This window comes from Meriones unguiculatus, chromosome 3, assembly GCF_030254825.1.
Source record: "Meriones unguiculatus strain TT.TT164.6M chromosome 3, Bangor_MerUng_6.1, whole genome shotgun sequence".
NCBI lineage: Eukaryota > Metazoa > Chordata > Mammalia > Rodentia > Muridae > Meriones > Meriones unguiculatus.
This window is the reverse complement of record NC_083351.1, coordinates 168563113-168590291: the sequence shown is the minus strand read 5'-3', so window position 1 is coordinate 168590291 and position 27179 is coordinate 168563113. Positions and strand designations below refer to the sequence as shown.

Genomic DNA, 27179 nt, shown 5'->3' with positions numbered 1-27179 from the left:
AGCTCGTGGATTTCTTCTACTTTTGTTTACCGTGTTTGTTTAGTTTTGCTTGGTTGTTTGGTAGGTTGTTGTTGTTTGTTTTTAAAAGATGCTTTGCCCTGCTAATTTAACCTTTACAAAGTTATCTGAAGAAAGGATCAACAAGCTGCAAAAAGGTTTCAGTATAAGGATTCCACCTTGTAGTGAGAGTCTTCTCGGTAGTGAATGTGCAACCTTTTAGTGAAAATGAAAAGCTACCCAAATGGCTACTAAGAGAGAATAATGTTCTCCAAGAGTACGCCTGGAAACTAGTTATAACATTATTATATAAAAGGGAGGACATAAACTGTACATTCAATATAGCTTCCTCCTGTGTGAAAACACATATATGTATTTTCTATCTACTTATCTGCCATCTCTCCTTCCAACAACAGAAAATAACAGTAAAAAGACTGCTAACAGTGGTTTCAGGACACTGGCTTTATTTATGGATTTTATTTCTGCTTGTGTATTTTTCTATTTTCCAATTTTTCACCAATAGAATACTGTAACTTTTGTCATGACAAAGCAAATTACTGTTTAAAATATCTAATGAATCACCTAATATAAGTCAAATTTGAATACTATATAAAACAACCTGCAGTGGGAGACTTCATTTTATTAAAATCAAGCTACAGCTCCTGGTCCTAACCAAGTCTTTCCTGGCTTTGTCTGTGGGGTTAGATGAGACTGGGCACACACACAGTTGTATGGCCATGGACAGAAGGGCTATTTCTAAGTGTCTAGACATTTCAGTTCACCAATACAAGACCTGGCTTTTTGTTAACTACAAAAAAAAAAAAAAAAGAGAAATCACTGACTTGTTTCTAAAACATCTATAATCATACCACCTTTCAGACACAGACCACAAAAATTAACCGTAATAACAGCCTGTCAATCACTAAGGTTTCTCATTTGTAAAATGAAAGGGCTGTGTGGGGAAAGCTCTTCAGTACCTTCAGGCTCTGTGATCATGTGAATCTATCATCTCATTCAGGACACACGAAGAAATGAAGCAGTGGTTTCTCCCTTCATAAAAAACTTGAGAATTATAGGAACACCAAAAATTATATAGGAGGGAGACTCCGTTTTTGAGTGCCGAAGCCGCAGGCTGTCTCCTGCGGGTGATCCAAAGTGCACAGCACAAGGGAGGAGAATTAACCCCCATCTCCTAGGAGGATGAGCCACAAATGTCCCCCTCCATCTTCATCTTCTGTCTCCATCCCTGAACGAGAGCCTTGTCCTTCCCCAGAGTGCTCTGAGGACTGGTAATGCATTCAGAGCACTCAGCCCAGAGATCAAGGGGTCCAGCACATGCCAAATGTTATTTACGTCCATATAAATAATTTCACAGGGTTCTCCATACCCATTCACAAGTGCATTATTTTTAATAAACACTGTGGCAGCAAGGAGAGCTATATAAAATCAGGGAGTAACAGATGCATCGGGCATTGGTCCCACAAGAACCAGCTCTTGCTGCGCCATTTTAGCCTCATTAATGCCCCTTGAAAACATGAGATTTTTGACACTTGGCAAAAGCAAATCCTACAGACAACACCTTGAATATAGTCTTCTGTGCAGTCAACTAACACTCACTAGTGTTGACATAAGTCCGAAGGATAGGTATGGTCGTAGTATCTGCCTGGCTTGCTAATAGAACAAAAAAAAATACATATATTTTTCTTCACATAACTTGTTCTTGTTATAAGGTTCTAAATTCAGAATACTAAATATCTCAGAGCGTTCGGTGCATTTTATAATTACGCTCTCTACTTTGAGTGGAACAAGGCTGAATTCAATATTCATTTCTTCTCTCACATGCATAATTTAGTTCTCTTTTGCCCTTATGGAAAGAGATATAAGCGTCTAGGCTCCTTATGCCTCTCTTTGCTCAGTAGGATTCCCATGAGTCATTGCCTCCTGCCACTTTCTGTCTTTGGTGAATCTTCATGTGCTTTCTTCTTACACACAAGCTATCATGGGTTGGGATTGAATGAATGAAGGAGAAAGAGATTAATGGTGTTTTTCCCCTCCTCTTTGTGAACCAGCCACACACTGCCGAGAAAAACACATTTGAGGCCTGTGCCTTGATTGTTGGCAAGATTGGCAAGACCCCAAAGAGAACGTTCAGGGACCTTATTGGAGGGGTTAGAGATAAAGCTGTCTCTCTTAGTACTGGCCGTAACAAACACCGAAGCACTAACAATCTGGAGGCAGCCGAAGAGCTCCAGTGTTTTCCTCACATAGGGAAAAACCTCCAGGCTTGTGGTGGCTTGAGAGTTGAGAGCTGTATGCGATGTGGACTCCTCCGTGGACAGATGCATTCTTTCCTGAGGATTAGCCGTTCGCTCGGGGTGCCTACCATGTGTCCCTGAACTTTCTGTTGACTTCTCCCAGCGTGAACCACAGTCACAGGGGACAGTACCACCTCAGCTTTCCCTTCCTGTCACACCCAGGCTACCCCAGAGCCTCTCCCCCACACCCATGCTTTCACTTTGGAACACCACAGCAGAGTCCTAAAACACCAGACTAATTTACAGCCGCCGGGAAAGCCGCCATGACCACTCCTATGTGAAGAAAGGCTTGCTACTGTTCAGAGCAAAGTGAAAGCATACTGAAAACTGCTACCTAAATTAGCTGGAAGGGAAGAGAGTGGTGGGGGTGGGGGACTGAAAGCAAGGGGAAAATCCTAGCAACGTGGGTGACAAGGCCAGCCTCATACAAAAGCAGATGAGCGTGTCACCTGCTCAGGAGAATCAGTGATACTGGATGTGGAAGAGAAGCTGGAGATTATGGTGGTAGCTGGGATGGGAAGACAAGGATCATAATGACGGTAACTTGTGATGAAAATCTGATTTTATCACAACTTTAAAAGGACTCAATCTCCAGGCCTATTTGAAGAAGTAGACCATGAAAGATTTGCCAGCAAAGCCACGGTTCTCAAAATTCAACCCTTTCCACAGTTACATCAAGTACCAGAAATATAATGATAACATTTTCTGAGGGTATGAATTTTAAAAGCACACACAGGAAACCATGCAATGGCATGTTCCTATCCAGTGTAGAGATTTCAACATTATTGCAGCAGGAGTGAGCTGTAAGGGAGACACAGAGGGGAAAAGCAAAATTAAGGGAAAGGCAAAATTAAGATTTTACAACTAACCTACAACAGATCTGTGACCTTAGAAATGACCAGATACCCAGAAAAATGACTCTATAACCTTGGAATGAGGACACTGAGAAGATGGAGAAAGGACTAAGTAACGGCCTGCGTTTTTTTGCTCATAGATATTTACTGAGTACCTACTTTGCAGAAGGGTTAGTGCCAAGTTCTAGGTTAGTGTAACAGGCAGAGATGATGAAGAAGATATTTAAACTATCATTAGTGTTCTTAGACAACTTAAGGGTCACACAGCTACACAGACGGTATCCATCGAATGATCCATGCTGAATTTCAAGGACAGCCCTGGCAAGGGGGCTCTTTAATCAGTTTTACATCTCTGAGCACTGATCACTGCTATCAAATCCTCTTGATATGTCTAGGTTTCTCTCTCCCAGACACAAGATCCTGGTTTTCTCCTGGCTCCTGGTTTCTCCTGCACTTTGAACATCCAGCATGGATTTTACTCACCTTGAACAACACACCCATTCCAATAGCGATGAACTGGCATTAACTCTATCACCAGTCAGCCCTGTAATGCCTCTACTGAACGGAGACCATGTTCAAGGCAGTTCAAGGTGACATCACCCTACGGAACAGGCTGGCTCGGGCAGCCCATATTGACTGGTGGGATCAAGACATTTCCAGTGTGGAGCCTGCTTAGGTGTCTTTCAGCAGGACATTGTACAGAATGGAAAGAGCGGTTACTGTTACTAGGAGACAGTGGGCCAAGTAAGGTGATCCGGTCCATGGGGACATGAGCATTGTACTCAGTGAGTTTTAGGTACATATACTGAATAGCATCCGAGAGTGGGTTTATCAGCTCCTGCTCACCCACACTCTCTCCTGAATAGACAGAGATGCTAATTCCAGGAACATTTTGTATCAGGTGGAAGATGAGTATTAAAGCAAAGGACCTTTCTTTCTCCACTATGCTCAGCTTCACCTTGTACAACAGGGTGATGCTTTAGCAAGAGAAAGGGGCTGTTTTCATTAACTTCTACCACCAATCTCACAAGGTTGTATATAAATTAGTACTTAGTATCTGCAATTAAGCCTGTAAGATCTAGGAAATAAGATCCAAGGAGGGAAAAGTAGATCCAGTTTGGGGCTGAATCTCAGACTCTTGCTTTTTGATGGAGGAGAGGGAAGGGTAATGATCTAAGAAAAGTTTGACCATGCCTGCAGACATTCCTAGCTGTCATGACTGAGGACGGCTCCTCATGTCCAGAGGAAAAGCTAAGGAAGGTATTGGATTCCCTCCACTTTCCAGGATTGGCCCCCAAATAAGATCTCAAAAGCTCCCTGAGACTATATATATATATGGGAAACAACTCTAAACTATGAGCCAAAAGATGACATTCTCTGCTAGATTATGTCATTTAATAACAAGCAACATGACACTGGCAAGTGGTTCAAGCTCTTTGCAACTTAATTTTTTTTTTCCAAATTGAGCATGGGCGGGCATAGTCCCATCTGTCCTACTCACCAGCTCAGGACTAGCAACAATTATCAAATAAAAATCTACATGTAAGATACACAAGGAAGGTGGTGCTGTTATTATTCAGCACCACAACCTCTTCAGCATCAACATTCCCAGCCCACTCTTTATGCAGACACAAACTCAGGGTGCAAATATTTATGTAGAGCTTATGGAATAAATAGGACACTTTTCATCTTGTTCAAAAACGCTGAGCACCCACAGAAAGCCAGATGAGCCTCCTACTTCTGTAGTGAGACTTTGCAAAGAAAAAAACCCACATTGTAACAACCCAGATTTAACATTGGCCTTTCTCCTGTCAGTGACCCACAAACGCACCTTGATCCTTAGAACAGAGAACACTTACCTCATGGGTTTTTCCCTCATGGTGGCAAAAGTCAGGGGTCCTTGGCACACACTGTGGGCAGCATTGATTAGGCGCGATCTGCAGCACTTCTCCCTAGGTGTATAAAAGTAGCTCAGTATGACATCACAGCAGCAAACACTAGTACCTGAGACCCCAAGCATCTGAGATTCCCTAAACCTCCTGAGCTTCCACAGGTAACAATGACAGACAAGGTATAGTAAATAAACCAACACAAAGGATTCCCTGTTCAAGAGGTGCTTTTTGGAAAGCAATTTCTTTGGAAGAAAAAAAAATAACAATCCTCGGTAACTTTTCACATGTAAATGTGATGGAGTGATGGATTGTTTCCACTAGAAATGCTTCTCACAAGGAAAGCCATGGAGTGAGAAACCGGCTTATTTCTCTAACTATATTGTTTGCCTCCACTGGAATAAGAGAGAAGATACTGGAATAGGAAACTGCCACAGAGCTGGAAGATCTTCAGCTCTGCTACAAGGCCTAATGCAGGAAGGAGCAAAGAACAGGGAGTTGAGGTCCCAGGGGTTTGGGTTCACTTCTGGAAGCAAAGAAGAGGGGCAGAGGTTGAAAGACAAACTTTTGACAAGAAGTAGTCATGCGGTGTGGGCAGGGCATGATGCACAAGGAAAACCTAGTAGGATTCCTAGGCAGCAATAAAGAGCTATTCTTGAAGCTTATTTTAGCAAAAGAAGACACCCCAGGATCCATCTCTCCTGTCAACTAATAACACGTCTGGCCCCGTGAAGAATCTGCTTAAGAGTTATCACACACATAGGGACTTTGGATGTAGCTCTGTGGCAGAGCACATGTGCCACGTGTGTGCTGAGGTCCATCCCTGGCACCACACACACAGACGAGTGGGTGCTCAAGGAGAACAGAGGGGCTACCTTCAGGAACCAATGAGTCACCTTTCCCACAATTCAGAGACGTGAAGACAAAATGGGCAATGAGTGACATGACCACCATGGTTGGAGGTCTGCATTCGCCAGGGAGACATGACCACCCACAGCGCGAACGGCCACAAAGCCTCTACTCAGAAGAATGAAAACAGGTTTTGTGTGTGTTAATGCCACCTTTCTTACTGTTATCTTTGGCTACTTCCATTAAACACACGCCCACAGAAAGAGAGAGACAGAGACACCGAAAGAGACAGACTTCTCAGTTCAATAAACTACGCCTGAAAAAGAAAATGAGAAACAGAAAAAAATATTTTACAACTGTAAATCTACTACAGAAATCCATCCACAACAGCGGTCATGAAATTATCCTATTTGACTGATAAAGAACAAAATGTATGTATGAGATTTTAAGAAATTGACCCTGCTATGCAACATTAATGGCTTTCCAGAAGGGTATCCTCTGAACCTGAAAGGGAAACTACACTTCAGTCTCTGCCAACAGAGCGATGGAAAATTCATTAGTATAATTTCCACCAAGCATTTCACACAGATAGGAAATGAGATAATCCAATTGTTGCTTAACAACAAGGAATCAAGGGAGCAAGAAAGGCAGGTGGAACGGAAAATTCCAAGGGATACTTCATGCCCCCAAACTATTCTCTAGAACAAACTAACTTTCAGATTTAGCCTTCACAAAAAGCATTCTGAAATGATAGTCTTTATTTGTGAGTGGCAGTTGGAGGAGGGGGTAGGTCAATCTGCTGACTGTCTCAGGGAACTTTACAGATATGAACTAAAGAAGGAGCCAAGAATTCTGCATGCAAGTAGCTGGAAAGTAATACGCAGGGGATCCCTGTCACCCGTTCACTGACTCAGAATGGCTACAGCAATACAGCACACCGGCCTCCTGTCTCTCCGAGCTTTTTATGCCGTAGCACTGGACAATGGCTGCATGGACAAGACCTATCAGTGAAGACTGCAGAGGAGCCGGCAAGATGACTTGCTTAGGTTCGGGACAAATCAACTAATGGTAATGAGGACAACTTAACGATTATAGCTAACAGCTATTAAATGCTGAGAATAGTCTCTCATTTCCATGGGCAATGTGTCCTAGGAACCCCCTCCCCAAGAGATGTCTCAACTGCAGACATACCAAGCCTTATATTTGTTATGCTTTTTCCATACGTAAATACCTACAATAAAATTTAACTTGTATATTAAAGTCAATAAGATTAACGATAATAGCTAATAACACAATTCTCCAAACATTTATAATGATATGCTACAATAAAAGTTAAATAAATGTGGGACATATTATAGATCTTGGCAGTCTCGACACTCGTTTCCTTCCCAATTAAGTTGACAAACACGCCAGCTCACTTAAGGGGAGCACTCGAAGGTTTCTCTTTGGTACGTGGAACAGTCACCATCTCTACTTTTGTGCTCTGAGAAAATCATGAAGTATAATAAGAGTTAGTTGAAGGCAAACACTGTCCTATGAGGCCAGCCACCAAATGACCAGCGGGAAAGAAGTGCACACAACCTGGATGTGTTGGACCAAAGGACAGCTGCAGCCCTGGTCAGGATGGAGCGGACTAGTGAAAGACTTCATCACGCTGTGCAGAACGTCACACAAGGCTTGAAAGGTTTTTATTACATGTATTTGTCTAGTTGCATGGGGTATCTGAAGGGAGATATGAATCCCAAGGCAGGACTAGAGAGGCTCTCTCCTTCGACCCTATGTGTCCCAGAGATCAAACACAGATTTCCAGACTTGGCAGCAAATGTCCTCACCTGATGAGCCATTTTACTGAGCATGTGTTGCACAATTTAGCATTTGTGGATTGTTTACTTATGGAATTTCCCAGTCAATATTTTCAAACCACGGTTGACACATGAAAACAATGGATAAAAGGGAGCAACCAAGCTAAGCATGTAGACTAAGCATAAGAGCAATGGCAGTTACACATATTAATTATGTTTATATAGCTTAATCGTTACAGCTTTACCAGACAGACACCCCTCCTGAGCATTCTCTCACAGTCACTCACAGAAGCCTTGACATCAGAGACTAAGTTCCACATCTGTACCTCAGTACCACTATGAACACTACAAGGTGAAAGTGGCAGGACCCACGTTCTTGATCACCCTCTATTCAGGAAATCCTTCTCTCTACTTCTCCTGAGAGCCTCAGGGCCATGCTCAAGTTTAACATCTCTCCATGCCTGAAACCTTCAGCATTCTGAGCCCGAGGTTCCCAGGGCTCAGCTGGCCCTCATCTCCACCACACTCATCTTCCCTTCAAGGAGAGCCTTGAGCACATCTTCTCCTGGCACACATTCAGGGGTCAAGTTGTCCCCATTGTTCCCAATGCCCGCCAGTGCCCATCTCCTTGCTCCTTTATTTCATTAGCACAGCCAAATCCCACTTCAGGATTTATTGTGCTTCTTCCTCTTTTATATGAGTGGCTCGAATTGCCAAGGGAACAATATCACTCTGCAAGTTGGAACTCCCACTGGTTCATGGCCACCTGCTCCAACATGTCCTTAGCATCAGCCACAAATGCTTTATCTGACCTCGGTCCCTCCCTTCCTCCAAACCTTCTCTACCCTCATTCACTGTGGCAGGTAATATTCACTGCCCACTTGCTTGCATTGAGAAGCACTTAGGGAATTAATAAATACTTCCCCGAGGGCATTGCCACAGAGGATTGGCTTAGGAGTGAAGACCCTCCCTGAGAGTGGGTGACTCCATTCTATAAGCTGGACCCTGGATGTAAGATAGAGGAGCGAAAGGCAAGAAACCATAAGTGAAAGCAAACGCTCTTTGCTTCTTGGCTCCCGTGAGGCAAGCTGCTCTGCATCCCTCATACTATGACACTGACACCACTAAAAGTGTGAGCCCAAGAAAGTGTTTTCTCCCGTGAGTTACTTGTGTCAGGTGATCATTATTGAACTACATTATTACCTTACCCTCAGGCTTCACTGTTTTGTGCCCCCCCCCCACTCTTCCTTTCTTCCTTTCTGTTCCTGGAGAACAAAATTGTTTCTCTAGCCCCACCCCACTCCCATTCCATGCTCCAGATCCCACTCTGTTGGTCTCTACAAAGCACCCTCTCTAATCCATCCATTACAGCTCTTTGGCTCTCTTCACATCCAACCATGCAACTTCATCTTCTCTCTGTAGCCTGGGCCATCCCCATCCCCTCCTGATCTGATCATGTCTCTATCCTGAAAATATCGAAAACTAAGGAGACAAAGCAAAATCTTCTCCCTTGCCCTTTGAGTCACTCCACAAATACTGGTATCCATGTAAATATATATATATGAAGAGAGAAATAAATTATCTGTTGGTGACTCATGAAGCCATAAATATAGCAGTCACTCCTCCTTTTCTTAGTCTTCATCTTTAAGCCTTCATCAAGTTCTGCTGATTTTCCCTCAATGTTTATTTAACCTGATACTCCCTCTTGGTCCCTAAACTACCAACACAGTAGTTCAGTGATTCATTCTCTCTCCTGGGCTGCTGTCATTGCTGCTGACATCTCATTTATAATATTACATATTAACTCTGTAAAAGGAAACCTGGATAGTCCCCTCATGCATGAAAATGTCATGAGACTATATCGTTTTAACTATTAAGCTCTAAGCTACCCAGCATAGCTTCAAACTTCTCTGTAATGTTGGACTTACTCTCTAGCCTCATCTCTCATGCCTTCCTCACCATTCAAAAGCATTTACTGAGCAGCTACTTTGTGTCAGGAATGATGCGGACATTAAGGAAATAAGGTGAAGAAAAGGAGACGGTACACAAAAAATGAGTAAAATGTGTAGTATGTCAGAGAGCAATTAGGGTCAAGAAAAGGAGGAAGGGCAGAGGCGAAAGTTGGAGTGTGTGTTAGGTGGTGGATAGTCGAAATATTTACTAGAAGAGCATTCAGGCATGACTTAAAGAAAGGGCAGGACTAAGAAATGAATTTATGCATAGACATACATTATTTATGATCACATATATACATACATATGATAGGCCAGTGTTAGGGTTTGCTGCTCATTTAACATGGATTCTGGAGATGGAATTTAGGACCTCAAGCTTGTGGGGCAAGCACTTAATCACTTATTGACTGAGTTATCTCTCCAGCCACAAAGTCTTATTTAGTACAAAATAAGATACAGCTGAACTTACTTCACTGACCCTGGGATAAAATAAGTTTAGATTTGCATTCTTCTGATGACTAAAGATGTTAAACATTTTTTATGTATTTATTGGCCACTTATAGTTTCTTTAAAGTGTCTGTTTATTTCATTTTCCATTTATTGATTGTTCTTTTGCCATTAAATTTTTCTAGTTCTTCATTTATTCTGATTATCATTCTCAAGGTAGATGAATAACTGGCAAAGTTTTTCTGTTTTTTACAGGAAATACCACAATGAACCCCATTGCTTTAGATTATTAATATACGATAGTAAAAAAAATTAAAAACATGCTTAGTTTTCAACAATGCAGTATTTACTCTCTAACCTTTAATTTAGGGTTTCTTCAATAATAACATAAACATTCCTGTCAAGTAAGAGAAGAAATGTCTCCATAGCTTTTATAAATGGTGATTTCCTAGAATTGTTTGCTCCACAGGACAGAAGTATCCATGGCATAAACTACAATATTAGCAAACTTAAACATCTGTACACACCCTACTTCTCAGAAACATACCGTGCAGAAATTAAACGAGATCTGTGCTGGTTTGTTTTCTGTCAACTTGACACAAACCTAGAAATCCCTGGGAGGAGGGAATCTTAACCGAGAAAATGCCTCCACGAGACTGGCCTGTAGGTGAGTCTGCGGAGTATTAACTTGGTCAACAGCTGATGTAGGAAGGCCCAGCCCACTGTGGGTGGTCTCAGCACCCCTGGGCAGGCAGTGCTGATGTGTATGAGAGCAAGCTGAGCAAGCCAGGAAGAGTGCTCCTCCACGGCCTCTGCTTCAGGTCCTGCCGCCAGGTTCCTGCCCTGACTTCCCTCAGAGGACTGTAATCTGACATATGGAAGCCAAATAAACCCTTTCCTCCCCAAGTTGTCTTTGGCCACTGTGTTCTATTACAGCAGTAGTCACCCTGTCTATAAAGGCACATTTTCATTCTAATGTTAGGGAGAAAAAGCGAAAATTTTATTACCATTAGAGGCAGAAAGATTCCAGATTAATTATTGGGGGGGGAGGGTAGCAAAGGAATAAACAACAACAAAATTAACTGGGTTTGTGAAACTGACAAAATGCTTTTTAAAGAAAATAATTGTTCTTCCCTGGAGAGCTTCAGATTTTTGCATTTAAAAGTTAAGATTTTTTTTTAATAGATTGAGTTGAAAAGAGTCTGAATCCAGAAAAAAAAAATTAAAAATCCAACTGAGGAAAAAACTGAAGACTTTCACAGAAGAGAAAAGGAAAGGAGGGATGTCCTTCTTGGCTTAATTAAGGGTGGTGCTAGGGTCGGGGAGTGGGGAGACCCCACTCCCCATGGGTCCAGAAGTATAGCAATGCTGCTAGCAGATCCAAGCTGGTTCTGCAAGTCGATCTCTAAGAAGCCAGTCCTGACTTGAGGCCACTCAGGAGATGCCATGACTGCTGTCAACAGTGCTGGCGCCTGTCAGAACAGGGTGAGGTATGTGAGCGGCAGTTTATTCATTGGATAGTCACAGCTAATTGCTCACAGTCTCCAGGCTTCACTTTACTCGCTGTAAAGTGGGAAAAGACACTAATATCCCATCACACTAAACGAAGTGACATTTGTAAAACCTTTAACCAAGTGCTTTGCCGGGAATAAATGGTCAATAAATGAAAATGAAGATGTTCTCACGTACGGAACACTTCCTTCGGCCTCCAATTAGAGACCAGAATCATTGTAGAAACATAACCAAAGGTTTAAAAACCTGATCCTCTGCTGACTTTACAGGTAAGTTTAGGATACCATTAGGAAACCATACCTTCTCAAAGGCACACCGAGGGTTTTTGCAAACAACAGGTTTGCAGATCACGATATCACCATGGCAACGACAGTTCTGGCATGAATCAGGCTTCCAAATTGTGGCATCCTGCAAGGAAGCAGAAGCCCTGGGTTAAAAACTGATCAGTCAAGGTCTGCAACTCACACACGCAGCACCATCAATAGCCCAGGTCCCAGGAGATTTAAAAAAGGCAAAAGAAAGTCGCAGACACACCACGCGCAGGACATGCCAGGCACTGATTAAACCCCAAGTGGCAATAAAAGCGTGTAATCCATTTCACAACAGTCAGCCCACGTAGCCAAAGACAAGGGCATTCAGCAGAGAGCTGTCGATACCCAGAGTAAAAAACTATCGATTAGGCCTGAAACCTCAGGAGGAGGACATGCGGCTCACAGACTTGAAGTTTCTTTACGCTGCTAACTAGCAGAAGCCATCCGAGCAGGCTGCAAAGAAAATGACACTTTGACCAGCACTAGTCACCATCTGAAAAGCAGAATTTACCACCAGATACTCTAGATTCATGACCAACTTGCCTTGCTAGCTCGCTGGGTCACGTGTCTCACCATTTGCCAGTGATGAGAAGCGTGTGAGGGAGCAGTTGAACATGTTAACACCGATCCAGCAACACTGGCCTATGAGGTGGCCACTCTGTGCCTGTGTGCTGGGAACACGAGGCACTAATGAAGCCTAAGAATGCATGTCGTCCATAAGGACCTCACCATTGCCTTTTATCAGGAACACAAGGGTATTAATTAAATAAACACAAATTTATGATGTATATTCAACGATTTGAAAATTAAAATATAATGGCCATGAATAGAAATGAACCTGGGCTCAGTTGAAAGTCTCAGAAATGCCTTCGTAATCCCTTGTCTTTCATCATGCTAGATCCTTATTTCAACTGGACCCATTTTAAAGTCACTTTTGGCCCAGCTTGTTTAGAGATTGGACAGAAATCTATTTCTGGCTATGGAGACGTGGCTCAGATGGAGGCATGTTAACACAGGCTCCCAACACATGCTCCTGCTCCACCTCAACAGTAGCCACACTTCCTTGCTGGCTGGTTGTGAAACACTGACCTGCTCTAAGAACATTGTCTATGCGCTTCTCTGCCGTGCGTCTTCAGCTCCAACGGAACAAAATGCAGACACTCCTTGGCTTCTCCCCATCTCCAAGGACAGGCTGAATCTCACAGTCCCAGGTCAAGCCTTGGGCTTGCCCTGACAGACTCTCACATCCCACTCCCCTCCTGGAGTCCCTGCTCTGCCCTGACATCTCCAAGCAGGTTCATGAAGCCAGCTGCCACCTCAGGGGTGAAGCCCTTTGACCTTGAATCCCCCCCCCCTTGGGTGCAGCTCCCCATCCACTCTTTGGCCCACTGTGTCTGTGAACCCTCTCAAATTGACAGCATTTATTCACACTCTGGGCAGCCTCGCTAGACCAGGCTATAAGCCCCTTAGTCTAATCCCCCTTAGCCTGCCACATTGGAGACATGATTAAAGGAGTAGACATGATTCGATGGGTTGTTCCTTCCTTAATTTCCTCAGCCGTATTTTCCTCCGCCAACCAATGGACACACTATTCAATATAGAGAAATGGCTCAGCCATTAAAGGCAAGGTTCACAACCAACAATGTAAGAAACACAAGCTACATGCCAGGCATAGTGGCACAGACATGCATGCACACGCACACACACACTTACATACATACACATATACATGTATGTGTGTATATATATATATATATGTATATATTCCTAAATATGACCTGCTCAGATTGTATAATGTTCCTCCTGTGTACATTTTCAAGGCTGACCATTGGGCCCTGGACCAAACCGACTGCTGTGTTCTACCCTGGGGAAGACAATGGAGGTGAAGGCATCTGTTGTTGCTGCCACTATTTTCTCTTTTCTTCTAGAATCCTCTTTATTGGTGGCTACTGGACAAATATAAGACGTGTCCACAAGGCTCTGAAGTCAAACACAGAAAACGTTCTCTCAGCAGCTACTCTGCTTTGTACCCAGCGCTACAAACCGCCCCTGTGCACCTTAATGTGCTCTCAACCGTTAGAGCAAGCACACCATCGTCTCCGGGACCACACGGAGGACGTCTCCAAAGACAGGATGGGCCGCTACAGACTAACTCACCAAGACAACACGAATCACAGGTCAAAGGCCACCAAATCTGCCTGCAGCCATGACTGCAGCTCCAGTGCAACAGAGAACATGCTGAAAAACTTTTTTTTTTTTTTTTTGGTTCCTTTGTGTTAGAGAATGTATTTGTGGTTCATGTACCTGTATTTACCACAGCCCACAGGTCAATAAAAGATACCTAATTTTTGAATAATTTCTAAAGCGGTTATAGCAGGGGTTTTGAGAGGACCCAGGCGAGCGGGAAAGCTCTGCCCCGTTAGCCTGAGCTGTGAACAGCCATACAGGAAAGCGTAAGCTACTTCCTGCTGAACGGGGAGGCTAAGCCAGCAGTTCTCAACCTGTGGGTCGTGACCCCTTTGGCAAACAAACCTTTGTCTCCAAAAAATCTTTACAGTATGATTCATAGAAGTAGCGCATATTACAGTCGAAATAGCAATGCAACAATTTTGCAGTTGCGGGATCACCACAGGGAACTGTAGTAAAGGGTCGCTGCATTGGGAAGGTTGAGAACCACTGCTCTAGGCCGCCATCTGCCTTCAGTCCTGGAGAGGTAACACAGGACCACAGACTCCAAGTTGGTCTCCATGTTCAGCTATTTTCACAGTGACTCCGGCTTGCCGACAGACAGTCCACGATACCTGTGTTGCAGGGACTTAGCTGACTGGATCAAAATAGGCCCTTCTAAAACACACCAAGATTTCATATTCTTTCACCAAACCATAAGTTTTCTTTACATTACTCCAAGGGAAAATTTTTTGCTGGAGCTAGAAAACCTCCCAGATTCCCTTACCTATCTTTCCAGGAGAATACAACCTTCCAGAAGACACAGTTCACTAACTATCTTCCTCCTCGCAGACTCCTTTCACTTAGCATGGTTCGTGAACACCGGCGGAGGTAGTGAGCCTCAGCGAGTGCTTGGCCTCATGGGATGATCCGTTTAGATTCCGGCGTTCCACTTGGGGTGGGAGAGCTTCCGGAAACAACACCGAGGTGGATGCACTGCTAAGTCCCGCTGCTGCTGGCTGTCACCTCACCGGCATTAGCCAGGTTTGAAGACAATATTTCCTCATCTAAGCACTAGACCTGTCAAAGTACTTCCTTCTATTAATGTCCTCATGGACATAAATAATTTATGGGTAATTTTAAATAAAATAAGCCTTGCGCAAGGCCTGGCGAGATGACCATATATTTTTTTTTCAGGCCTAAAACTTTACGAATCAATTTCTATGGTCCCATAAAATTGCTTTATGAAGGTAGGGATGCAGGACCTCCTCAACAGCTTCCAACTTTGGGTAAAGCCATAAAATCCAAAAATAAAAAAATAACATTGTAAAGAAACTTTTACAGATTTTTCCATGTTACTAGTGCAGTTACATCACCTTATAATCCTTTCTTCAACTCTGACACGCTCCATGAGAGAAGCATGCTCCAGTTTTTACTAGATTACAGACTAGAGAAATATATTATGACAAACCTAAAAAAGCAGTAGAAAACATGTGTTCAAAGAGTATCAATGTTTTTAGTAACAGAGGAATAAAATGCTCCTGCAGGTAATGTACCTCTATCTGTAAGTATTTAACAGTCATGTTGCTTTCAATAAAAACAATGTTACTGGGCTAAGGCTACAGCTCAATTGGTATAGCATTTTGCCCAGCACATACAAAGCCCCAGGTCTGACTGACCCTCTGCATCTGTGTGTGGGTAGGTGGGGGAGAGGGAAATCACACATAATTTATGTACTTGGTTAAGTATTTATTGAACATTTGATTAGCCCTAAAAAATAAATAATGCATATATCCCTCATTGGTACTCAAACTTGGAAAGGCAAATTATTTAAAGCATTCTAGAGATCAGTATATACATCAAATGTCAACATAAATTTTCCTTCATACGAATAGTATAATAATCCCACTTAATTCTTCACTAATTCATCTCATGTTTAAAATTCCCTTAGCTTTTTTTTTTTTTCAATAGAGTTTATTCAGGAACCTTGAACAATCATCTGACCCTGGGGAAAGCCAGCCCACAGCTTAAATAGCCTCTGGGTAGCCAACCCCAGCGTGCCATGTGGGCAATGCAGATAGGTCCACATACATGGAAGCAAGCCAGATCCTTGGCTTTAGCCAAATGTGGAGTTGTTCGTGACAGAGAGCACTCACCATCGGGAAGGTGGAAGATGGAAACCAGCTCCATCTTTAAGGCGCGGCATTACGCAGCTCTATGCAGTTCCCCCTTTTTGTTTTAGACGCATCAGGCAAGAGTAGAGGTCTGATCTCTGATATTAGAAATAAATTGGGACTTTGTACTGATGTTCATTTAGGTGTCATCCACCCAAAGAGCATCAGACCCATCTGATACCTTTTTCTCAGAGGCGGGACCTGGGGCATCAACCCACATGCAATCAGACATGCTCTTCTCTGGGTCGAAAGCGGCTGACCCTGAGTGCAGTGCTTAGCCTCACATCCTGAGCGTAACATTTTAGCTTTTTATGGTAGCCAAATGGAGTTAGTCAATTGGCATGGAGCACATCTCGCCCCTGAGGGCAATGGTCTCCTGAACCTACTCAGACCTCGGACACCACCACTGCTAGTTCTAGAACTGATGCAGGATGTTCCAATGAGGGGGTTAAGGCTTCCCATAATATTTCCTATAAGCCCACACATGTTTGTTTATATGCCCCATTTTTATTCATTATTAGCCAGATAGAGCCAAGTAATTGTGGTAATGATACTTGCTTTTTTTCCCTTAGCTTTTTAGACATAAAATAAGACAAAAAAATGGGAAAAAAGCTCTCTAAAAGCTCTGATTTCAAGTTCCAAAACCATATGTAGAGTGTGATTATTTTGTAGTAAAATGTTTTTACAAGCATAGAAACAAACCATGGCATTATAAAACCAATAAGCAAAAGAAATTTGTTCCTGGGTATAGGTGCTCGGTGACTTTCTTCTTTTGCTTCTTTCTTTATTTTTTTCTACTTTCTATTTCATCAACAGTACACTACATAATGAACGAAATCGTTCAGAAAGTTGCTTGTAAAACATAAGATGGCATGCATGCATGCTCGCATTCCTTCCTTTCTGCCAATCCTAGGCCCAAGTAGAACCTGGAATGTGGAGTTGAACCGGGAGAAGTGGTGCTTAGATAAAAATCACTGAATGCATAACAGTAAGCAATTCATCTAAATCTCCTAAGCTATCTACAAATCTTGTTGTACTCAGTACAAGTTTAAAAATTAATTGTACTCCCTACATGTCCTTCAAAGCAGTGGAAGAATGGCAGCATTCAATTGGGGTTCACGTTTTCATTTCCAGAAGTTCATTTTCTTGGCAAGTCTGGTTTTCAGGAAAGATAATCCATAAAAAGGGGGTTCTTTGACCCAGCTCCAGTTCGGGCACAGAAATAATGGTCCTTATTTGTCAAAGAACCATAAAGCAACGAATCAATAACTTTCATAAGGTTATTTTAGAGTTCAATTCTTCTCCCAAGTGCCCTTCCACAGACAGCTTAGATAAACAATGCCTTTTTCATTTGGTTTCATTTTAAAGTTCATGGAAAGCTCCTCACTCAGCCCCAAGGAGGAAGGAGAATAGGGCAGTTATTGTCAAGAAAAGATATTAGATCCTCCATTCAAGAGGAATAAAGACAAGCTAATACTACAGAAGAGAGAAACGGTGAACCACTTCCTGTTCAAAACCTACTTCCAAGGTTTGCTCCAAATCATACCTCTTTACAAAGCATCTTGTTTCACACACCAAGAGCCCAAGCACTCCCATTTCAGCATCCTCAGATGAAGGGCCTATTGCCCACCTAGCTTAGAGTGACAAAGTTAAAACCGTTCGTTGTAAGACTGAGCCAGGATGCAGGAGACCCTGAAGAGCACAGCTAGTTATCATGTTCCTACACAGATGGCTTGGAACACACTGTACCAAGGATGGAGTTAGGGATCGAACAAAAAGGACAGAGAACAAGCTAACTCCTAGAGCCACTAAGTCCCAGGTCCCCCATACCCTCCTTCTCCTACTTCAGCATCCTGTGGGCAAGGCATAGAGACCCTGAATTTACAAATGCTGTGGAGAGGATGCCTGAGTTCTGTGCAGGCTGGATCTGGGATTCAAGCCACACTTTTCCCTCTCCATTAAATAGTGTCAAGAACAACAAACACTAAAAGAGTGTAGATCACTCCTCACTTAGACTCACTGACTTTGAGAGAACCAACAACAGGAGCCTCCCCAGGGCAATGCTGCCTGCTTCCACAGCAGATGAAGGGACCACGACACATTCGTGACCTAGTCTAATCTAACTTCCACATAGACTACAGACATTAAATACTCCTTCCTCCTGTCTTCTTAACCTGCCCCATGTTGATGTAGCCTTCCTTCAGCCTTCCCTCTACCAAAAAAAAAAAAAGCCAGACCAGTTCTTGCCAGTTTTGTCTGGCTCAAGGAAGAAAAATGGAGGAAGAGGGCACCCTCTCAGTAGTCCCAGGTATTTTATTTATTCTTAAAAACCTCTTAACATAGTTTTTTTTTTTAAATCGTCTTCATTTTGTAGACAGAGAAACACGTTCGGAGTGTTGAGTCCTATTCCCTAAGGGAAGTTAGTTACCTGCGTTTTACCTAATAATGTAGGCATTCCGTTAGTCCATCTTCATCTAGAGATCCTAAGTTTGTTTTCCCAGCACTCCTCCCTGTACTTGGTGCACACAGGCTACCCTGCCACAGCTCAAGCAGCAGCGACAACATGGAGGAGTGGGAAGCATTACATTCAAAAGCCCAGCCAACAACTTCCCAACTTGAGGACTTTGGACAAGTCTACCAGTTTTTCTGGGTCAATTGTTTCCCAGACTGTAAACTAGAGATAAGGCCCACTTCAAGTCGTAGGAATGATGAAGTTCGCTGCTGTCCTTGGCAGAGTGGCTTGCCCACTGGAAGCACATAACCAGCATTCGCTGTGACTTAACTCAATGCCACAACCACTTGACCATGGTTTTGTTGTTGTTGTTGTAATGAGACAGGGAGAGTTATAGCCCTTAGCATTGTAGAATGCTCTCCGCTGGCATCTCTAGTGCCCAATATAAGGGAACATGAATTTCTTGTGGTCTAACTGTTTAAACAGTATTCTACTATTACGTTCTGTTGTAAATGCTTTGGCAATGCTACAGTATGAAAAAATAGGGTATCTATAAAATAAAGAAAAAAGTAAAAAAAAAAAATCCAAATGCTATGTCCTCAATCTAAATTCTCAAGCAACTGAAACCTGGCTTACATCACAGCTCTTCTGTTCCTTGCAGCGAGCTTGCCATTTGTTCTAGCACAATCCTGTTATACCGTGAAAGTCTGACCAGAGAGCACTCCAATGACAAAAAAACTTTCATAAATTCCTGGAGATGCTAACCACAGGAAAAAAAAATTCTATTATGACTAGAAAGTCAGCCTCCTATTTCCACTTCAATCCAGATGCCGGGAGATTCCACTACAGCTTAAGCTTGTAATTACTTTTTTTCTCTATCAATTCAGCTTCCAAAGACTTCATTTCATATTCCTAAGGCAAACTTGGGGAAAAGGAAAATTAAACATTCAAAATATTTGTGCATGAAATTAAACTATAGCTATACCATTATCTTCCATATTAAAATTATTTAATTTTTTGTCTTCCTTTTCTACTAGATTCTTATCATTCATTTTATAATTAGTTTTTTAGTTGTCTCTTTCCCTTTCCAAGAGAATGGAAAATTTCTTTCTATTCAGGCAGCTTTGTATCCCCACAGGGATAAAACACAGCAGGCACTTAATGTTTTTGAATGAGTTCATGGGTAGATTGAAGGATGGATGGATAGAAGCTCCTAAAAATAAAGAATGGCTCTTTTGTGATGTAGTTGCTGAAAAGCCAAATCTATAGACAACAGCATTTCATTCTCATTGCTGTCCTTTGGCCTTGCGCTGCCATGGCCATTTTCAGTCTGTACTGTTTAACATCTCACCTTCTAAACTTACATCTTAGTCAAGAACTTTGCTCTAGAAGAGCCCCTCCCTCTCTGGCTGAATGCCAAGCTATGGCTGTTGTGTTCCAGCATGCCACAGCTCAGTCAAACTGTCTGAAGCTCTTTCGTGAATCCCTGGCTTTTCCTTTAGCTAGCCCACTGCAGCAGCTAAACTGACCATCCAGTGACTCTGTAATACAGTCACACTTGGCCAGGCCACAAACTAAGTCTGTATTCTGGGCTAGCAGGTGCCCTGAGTCAAAGCCTTCTTCACACTAACCTACTTTTACCTCCAAGTAAAGCAAGACTTCTGAGCAGGTCCTATGCTACCCTGAGATATTGGAAACTTTGTTTGGATACTGAACAGTTGTGGTAAAGATGATATTCAGTGAACACAATCATAAATTTTAGATGTCATGTAATAAACATGACATTCATTCCCAAAGAAAAATGTCCCCATACCCACATGACTTTCAAATGTCCCACAGTATATTTATGTCAGTGAAAAATGTTGTGCCGGATTCACGAGACCCCAAAAGACCGTCAGGAGTCGAGTCCGCTGCAAAACACATGAGGATCTTTTTATTACAAGCTAGAGCTTGGGCTCACACCCTCACCAACGCAGTGGTTGAAAGTAGAGCCTCGTGCTCAGAATAGGTGGTTGATTAAAGATCCCAGTCTCTCCCAGTCCTCCCCAAGCAGGGAAATTTCAGCCTGGCAGATGTCTATTGGTTGAAACACAAAAGGGGATGTTGCAGCAGAGAGATGGCATAGTGGTTACGAGCACTGGATACTCTTCCAGAGCATGAGGATTCAATTCCCAGCACCCATATGGCAGCTCACAAATGTCTGCAACACCAATTCCAGGGGATCTGACACCCTCAAACACATATACATACATACAGGCAAAAACACCGATGCACATAAAATAAACAAATTATTTTTAAAAACAAACAAACAAAAGGGGTATGTTGCATTTTGAACTGATTGACTGTAGGAAGGCCCCAAAACCATTAATGGTCTGGCTTTCCCTTGTTTGGCTGTCGTAGGGAGAAGGGCAATCTGGGCCAGTTTCCTAGCAACTGTATCTCTAGTGGGTAGGAAAAGAGTGGTTCCTCCCCGAGGTAGCTGGACATGTCTCCACCTGTCTGACTTTTGTTCAACCTTGTGCTTTAAACTTTAATCCAATAGCCCAAAAAACTAATTTTTAATTCTTTGGTCTTTCAAAAAACACCTTATAACTATCTGACTCCATATCCAAATTCAGTTTTATATGTGAACACAATACAAGTCTCCTATTGAATAGTAATAATCCCAATTAGCCAGAATGGAACTCTCACTTAGTCAAGGAAAAATTGTATTCTATGCTGTTTAGAAATTTGTGAAAATATTTAAAGATGATACATATATATATAGAGATGTTATTTCTTTAGACTATTTCATCAGATAACTAGAAAATTATAAGCATATTTTTCAAATGGAGAGTTTTTACATTTTATTTGTAAGTTGTGTGTGTGTGTGCACATATGAATGCAGGTGCACGCAGATTCTAGAGAAAGGTGTGGAGTCCCTTAGAGATGGAGTTGCCGGTGGTTGTAAGCCAACTGACATGGGTGCTGGGGTCTGACCTCAGGTCTCCTCACATGCAGTATATACTGTTAATCCCTGGGCCATCTCTCCAGACTCCTATAAACAGAATTAAATAGAATTTCTAGAGTACCAAAATTCAAACAAATGAATAATTTTGTTTAATGAAATACTAGCTATTACTATACAAATGAGAATATAAATGAAAAGAAAGTATACAAATTGATGTACAAAGAACAAAATGGACGAGCAACCCAGAAAGGAGCATTAAAAGCTCATGGAGCAAGTTACAAAGTTTATCATACAGGCAATCCACCTATAAAGACAAGAACACAGAACATAAGCAGGAAAAAAACTTACAGAAATATGGCCAAGAATTTTCTAAAACTAAAAATGCCATGACTGCCAAGCAGAAGGAAAATAAGACTTTGTATTTCATCAGAGAAAGAACACACTTTAAAAACCAAGAGCAAAGAAAAAAAATAGTAAAATTTGTAAAAGCAAAGGGAATTGGCATCCCAAAAAAGAACCCTGAAAAGTAACTTCACAAAAATGGTGAAAGTTGTAATTAAATCTTTAAAAATTAAAACCAACCAGAATCATACTTTTTAATTTTTTTTAAATATTTTGTATTTATTTGTTTTATGTGTGTGTACATTTACATGTGCCCAAATGTACATGTGAAGGCCAAAGGACAATTTTGAACTATCAATTCTCTTGGCCCCAGAGGTCAAACTTGAGTCATCGGGTATGATACCTTTTCCACTGAGGAATCTCACCAGACTCAAGGCAGAATTTTATACCCAGCAAAAATACCCTCCAAACTACTCTGGGAGGTGGGGAGAGACATTTTAGATAAACAAAACCTGTGAGAAATTTGTTCCCAGCAACTCCAAACTGAAAACAAAACAAAACAAAAACTTCTTCGGTAAAAGGAAATGACTCTAGATGGAAATGGTAAAACAGGAAGGAATTCAAATCAATGCAAGTTACATGCATGCAGAGATCTAACAAATAATGACTATAAAGCAATGAATATAATACAAAGCAATGTGAACAATTTGTGGGGTTTAGAATATGTCTATCAATACACCAAACAAAAACTGGAGGCACTTACCAGGGAAAGGCAAATCAGACGAATTACTTAGATAACCCATTGAGACCCCTCAGCATAAACACCCGGCACTCACAGGCAGAGCAGAGGGCCCCCCGGGCAATCCTCAAATCTGCACAGTCCATGTGTGCTCCTTGCTCCTCATGACCTACTTCTCAGAGAGCTGCCCATCTTTGCTCGGAGCATGCACAGCATATCACACAGTGACTCCTCCCTTGGTGTGCATTTCACAGTTGCATTCATCAATACACAACGTGATATCAGGTGTTGAGGATTCTGAAGGTTAAGTGTCCACCCTGGGCTCAGTCAGCTCATGTGGAACAATGCAAGTGCCTGTACTGTGTGCTCCCACCAACTAACCTGATATGGTTTACCTCAAAGTACTGTTACTACTGCCAGTTGATTCATAAATTAAAGCTGGAAAGAAAAGAAGGAAGTCTGTCAGAGCCAAATGAAGAGAGATAATCAACTTTAACGGCCAAGCTAATCATCTACACTGACTCTCCTCATTTTTCCACTCAGCTACTCAAGTCTTTCCAGACAAGCAAACCTCCCCTCAGGAGTAACTAGTTTACAAAACGGGCTTCTGTTCTGCATCAGCTCCTCTTCCCAAGAACGCCCTGGCACAGACCACAATTGGCATGCAAGCTTAGCATCTTCACTCCCAGGAAAGTGGAGCCCCACACACACACCAGCAACCCCATTATATACCAAGAGGAAATTAACTGCCACTTCTCATGATAATGACATATTGACTAAGTACTCAGGCCAAGCAACCACTCCCACAGTCAGCAGAATGCACACTGGTTATTATCCAACAACACAAGAATGCATGACTGAATTTGCTGCAAGCCTCCCTGTTTGCCAGGAAGCCACTGAAGTGAGGCAGGTATCCAGTGTCTCTTAGGAAGACCCTCCCAGGATGCCATTGTTAAGTCCAGGGCTAGAATCCAGAGCAACTGCACCTCTGGTTCAATCACTAGTATATCTCCACTCCCTGTCAAGAAAGAGACTCAGCAGCTGACTTCATTTTACATCTCTACTCCAGTGAGCTTAGAGCACCAGTCGACTCCACGACTGAAACAATGTGCGGAGGAAGCAGAAGGGGCTCCGTGTGGTTTGCAGCGCTGTGCCTTCTCCACAATGATGGGAAGAAAGGCACTGAAAAGCAAATCAGGGAACCCTGGGCAACAAAAGCGCAGGCAGCAGAAAGCCCACAGGTGGCATATGTGTTGTAACAAGTGCAATGAGATATTTAAGCTTAACACCATCCCACCGACTGTTTGTTTTACTAATGGCAAGAGAATCAAATGGCTGCCCTTGAACTCAATCACTGCAGAGTCTAGCTGGGACTTACTAACTTCGCACAGCATACACATGCAAAGGCAAACATTCCCCTGGGAACTTGCAGCCTTTCCCACACTGCCCTACAGTCAACACTCACAGAGAAACTGCTTTATGCTAAGTCCCAGAGTGCTTAGGTTCTTTGTAAAACAAAAGGGGCGGGGGAGACAATGAGTTTCCACAGCATCTATGAAATGAAATATATATATGTGAATTAAATAGGAGAGCATTCAGTGGAAGGCAGGAAACTGGTAATTTTGAATGCCTCAACCATTAGTGGTATTTGACTGGGTCCTGGAGGAATTCTTCAAGAGGTTCTAGCGGATTGCACTGCAGTCTTCACAAGTTCTGGCTTGAAAACTCTAATAAGTCTCTCAGAGTTGAGCAAAATGAACCAGTGCCTAAGGACCAGGGAGGGTCCACACTGAACACAGCAAGGTTCCATGCCTCTGCCCTGTTCACCCATGCTCTTTCACAACTTACAGAAAACTAGTGACAGCCACTCTCTAGCCTTGGAAAATTCTGCATGGCGTACTATAGATGAGACTAAGATAGCCAGTACCCTTAGAGAACGCAATCAAAGACAAAGCATACAGACTAATTAGTTTCCTGGACCTCATTCAAAACATACCAGTTCAGTCCTTATCTATGGCTTCCCTGATTGACCACTAATAGGAACTAAAGGCATTTTGTGGGCCTCGTGATAAAGCTGACTGTCACATGTAGGAAAGAGGAAGCTTTGATTTTCAAAGCAGGGTTTGTCATTCTTGGTACCTCATTTTACAGGTCTCCAAAGAAGATCACTCCCAGGCATGACACTGTTCAACCCACACTGGACAACTTAACAAGGATACTGCTCTCTGGGTGTAGGGTAATAACTGAAATGAGGCTTGGCAGGAATGAGTGCATATTAAAAAAAAATAGCATTGGGGAAATGATGGTCCCTTCCAAATGTACTAAATGTTTATTTCAGTGCTAACTGATAACTCATAAATGCAGTAAATAGCACCTTATTTATCTGTTCTGCATAAATACAGAACATATGCAAATTTTCAAAGTTCCTAATGCTTATTCAAAAAACCCTCAGGTAATTTTATTTCAACTATCAATTAATCAGCCCAGAAGTTATTTACCATTAGGTTAGCTTTGTGTACATATTTATAATAAGCAAAGATATTTTGAAATGGCAAGAAAGAAACTGCTGAGAACTATTGAAGACAGCTCATGCATGCACATGGTCCTGGGGCCAGTCTTCAACTTTAACCTTTGTAATGAAATTTATATTCTAATCTTTTTAACTAAAAACATAAAGATACCCATTCTTACATAATTTTTATAATACATATGCTGATTTCTTTGAAAGAAGGGGAAGGGGTGAGAAGGGAAGGGAAGAGGAGGGGAGAAAGGCCAGTGATAATTTTGCATTGTCCACAATAACAAGGTAAGATGAACTCCTGAATAACATGGCTGGGAATGGAGCTGATAGGAATCAAAGGGCATACAAATCTCACAACTTTGATGATTAAGTGTCTGAACTAGCTTTGACTGTTTCCTCAATGCAAGGCAATCATTAACAAACAAACAAGCAAACTGTTCCCTCAATACAATTCAGCCACAAACAAGCAAGCAAAACCATGAGAAACATGCTTAAGAATTTCTTCTATTTGACTTCTGGAATATATAGATATATATACACAGACACACACACTCACACACACAAACCTTTTCCATAATACAGAAAAATTACTAGTACAGGTAAGAACAAGATCCTGGCTAAACATGTGGTAGATAAAATTTTTTAAAACTACCTAACATGCCTCAACCAGACTTGATGGGCCATTTGCTATATCTGTTGCAAATACTCAACTATATCAACCTTCTCAAGATTGCTGAGAAAACGCGGCAAGGAGCACGTAAATAAATCCGCATGACTGTGTTCCAATCAACCTTTACTTGGGCACTGACATACCATTTTCATGGGTCACAAAATAATCGCCCCTGTTTTCTAACCATCTAAAAATATCAAACTCACCCTTAGATCACTGGCCAGAGTTTGGTTTTAACTCACAAAGCCATGCTGCATCAGAAAGGACAAGAGCATGTGGATCAACAACAAAGAAATTGAGATGGTGTCACTCCGAAGGACCCATTGACTTGGCAAATAGTAGGACAGGAGACTTCAGGAGTTAAGTCTATTCCCAGCCTTGAGCCTATTCCGCCCCAGCTCTTGAGCCTGCTGATAAATTCCAGCCACTCTTCCTGTCCTTGAGCTGTGCTAAAAGATACAGGACAAGCCAGACTGTCACCCCCACTGTCAGTAAGAATGATGGGCCACCATTACCTGATTCCAGACTGAAAGGGAAAGTATCAGTGCGTGGCTACCCGCCCATCGCACAGCAAAGCGATTCGTTTTCTGCGGAGGAAACAAAAGGACCTAACTTCCACCGATGGAAAGATCAATGGTGAAATTTACTGTCTATGGACTGGCAGCGAGAAGAGACTCAACAACATGCTGAGCTCCAAGCTGGTAACAGCAAGGCACTCACTCATCCTGACACCTCAAGTAAACTGCAGGAGGGTCAGCCTGCTCCCGAAGGTGACTGTCCCTCATGGATGCAACAGCTGTCTACACAGATATCATGCAATTCCCACTCACTATTCAGGTACCTAATTAATTTAATCAGCATGCAGTTCTTATGAAAATGTTTTTATTAATTCTGAGCATGTGTGTCTGTGTCTCTGTGTGCATGCATGAATGTGTGCATGCGTACACATGCCACAGAGCTCATGAGGAGGTCAGAGTACAACCCTGCGTTGTTGGTCCTTGCCTTCCATCTTAGCTGGGATGGGATCTTGCTCACTGCCACATGGACAGGGTTATCTGGTTCACAGGCTTCCAGGGATTCTCTGTCTCCACCTCAAATCTTGGTACGTAAAGCCTGGAATTACATGAGCTGCTTCACCCAACTTTACATGCATGGGTCTTGGAAAACCTCAGCTCTTCGTGCTTGCACAGTAAGTATTTTACCACTGGGATGTCTCCCCCATCTACGTTATGAAAGC

At 42.4% G+C, this 27179-nt stretch overlaps 1 protein-coding gene across 2 annotated transcripts in view; it reads right to left on the bottom strand.

Annotated features, from left to right (window-relative positions):
* The window catches only part of Fras1 (Fraser extracellular matrix complex subunit 1), a 403016-nt gene that overhangs the window by 240677 nt on the left and 135160 nt on the right, over window positions 1-27179 (bottom strand). For both annotated transcript variants that reach the window (XM_060380978.1, XM_060380977.1), the window contains exons 3-4: window positions 11918-12025; window positions 5026-5118 (exon numbers count right to left, since the gene is read on the bottom strand). In XM_060380978.1, the coding sequence (XP_060236961.1) occupies window positions 5026-5118; window positions 11918-12025 (201 nt within the window). The remainder of the gene's footprint in view (window positions 1-5025; window positions 5119-11917; window positions 12026-27179) is intronic.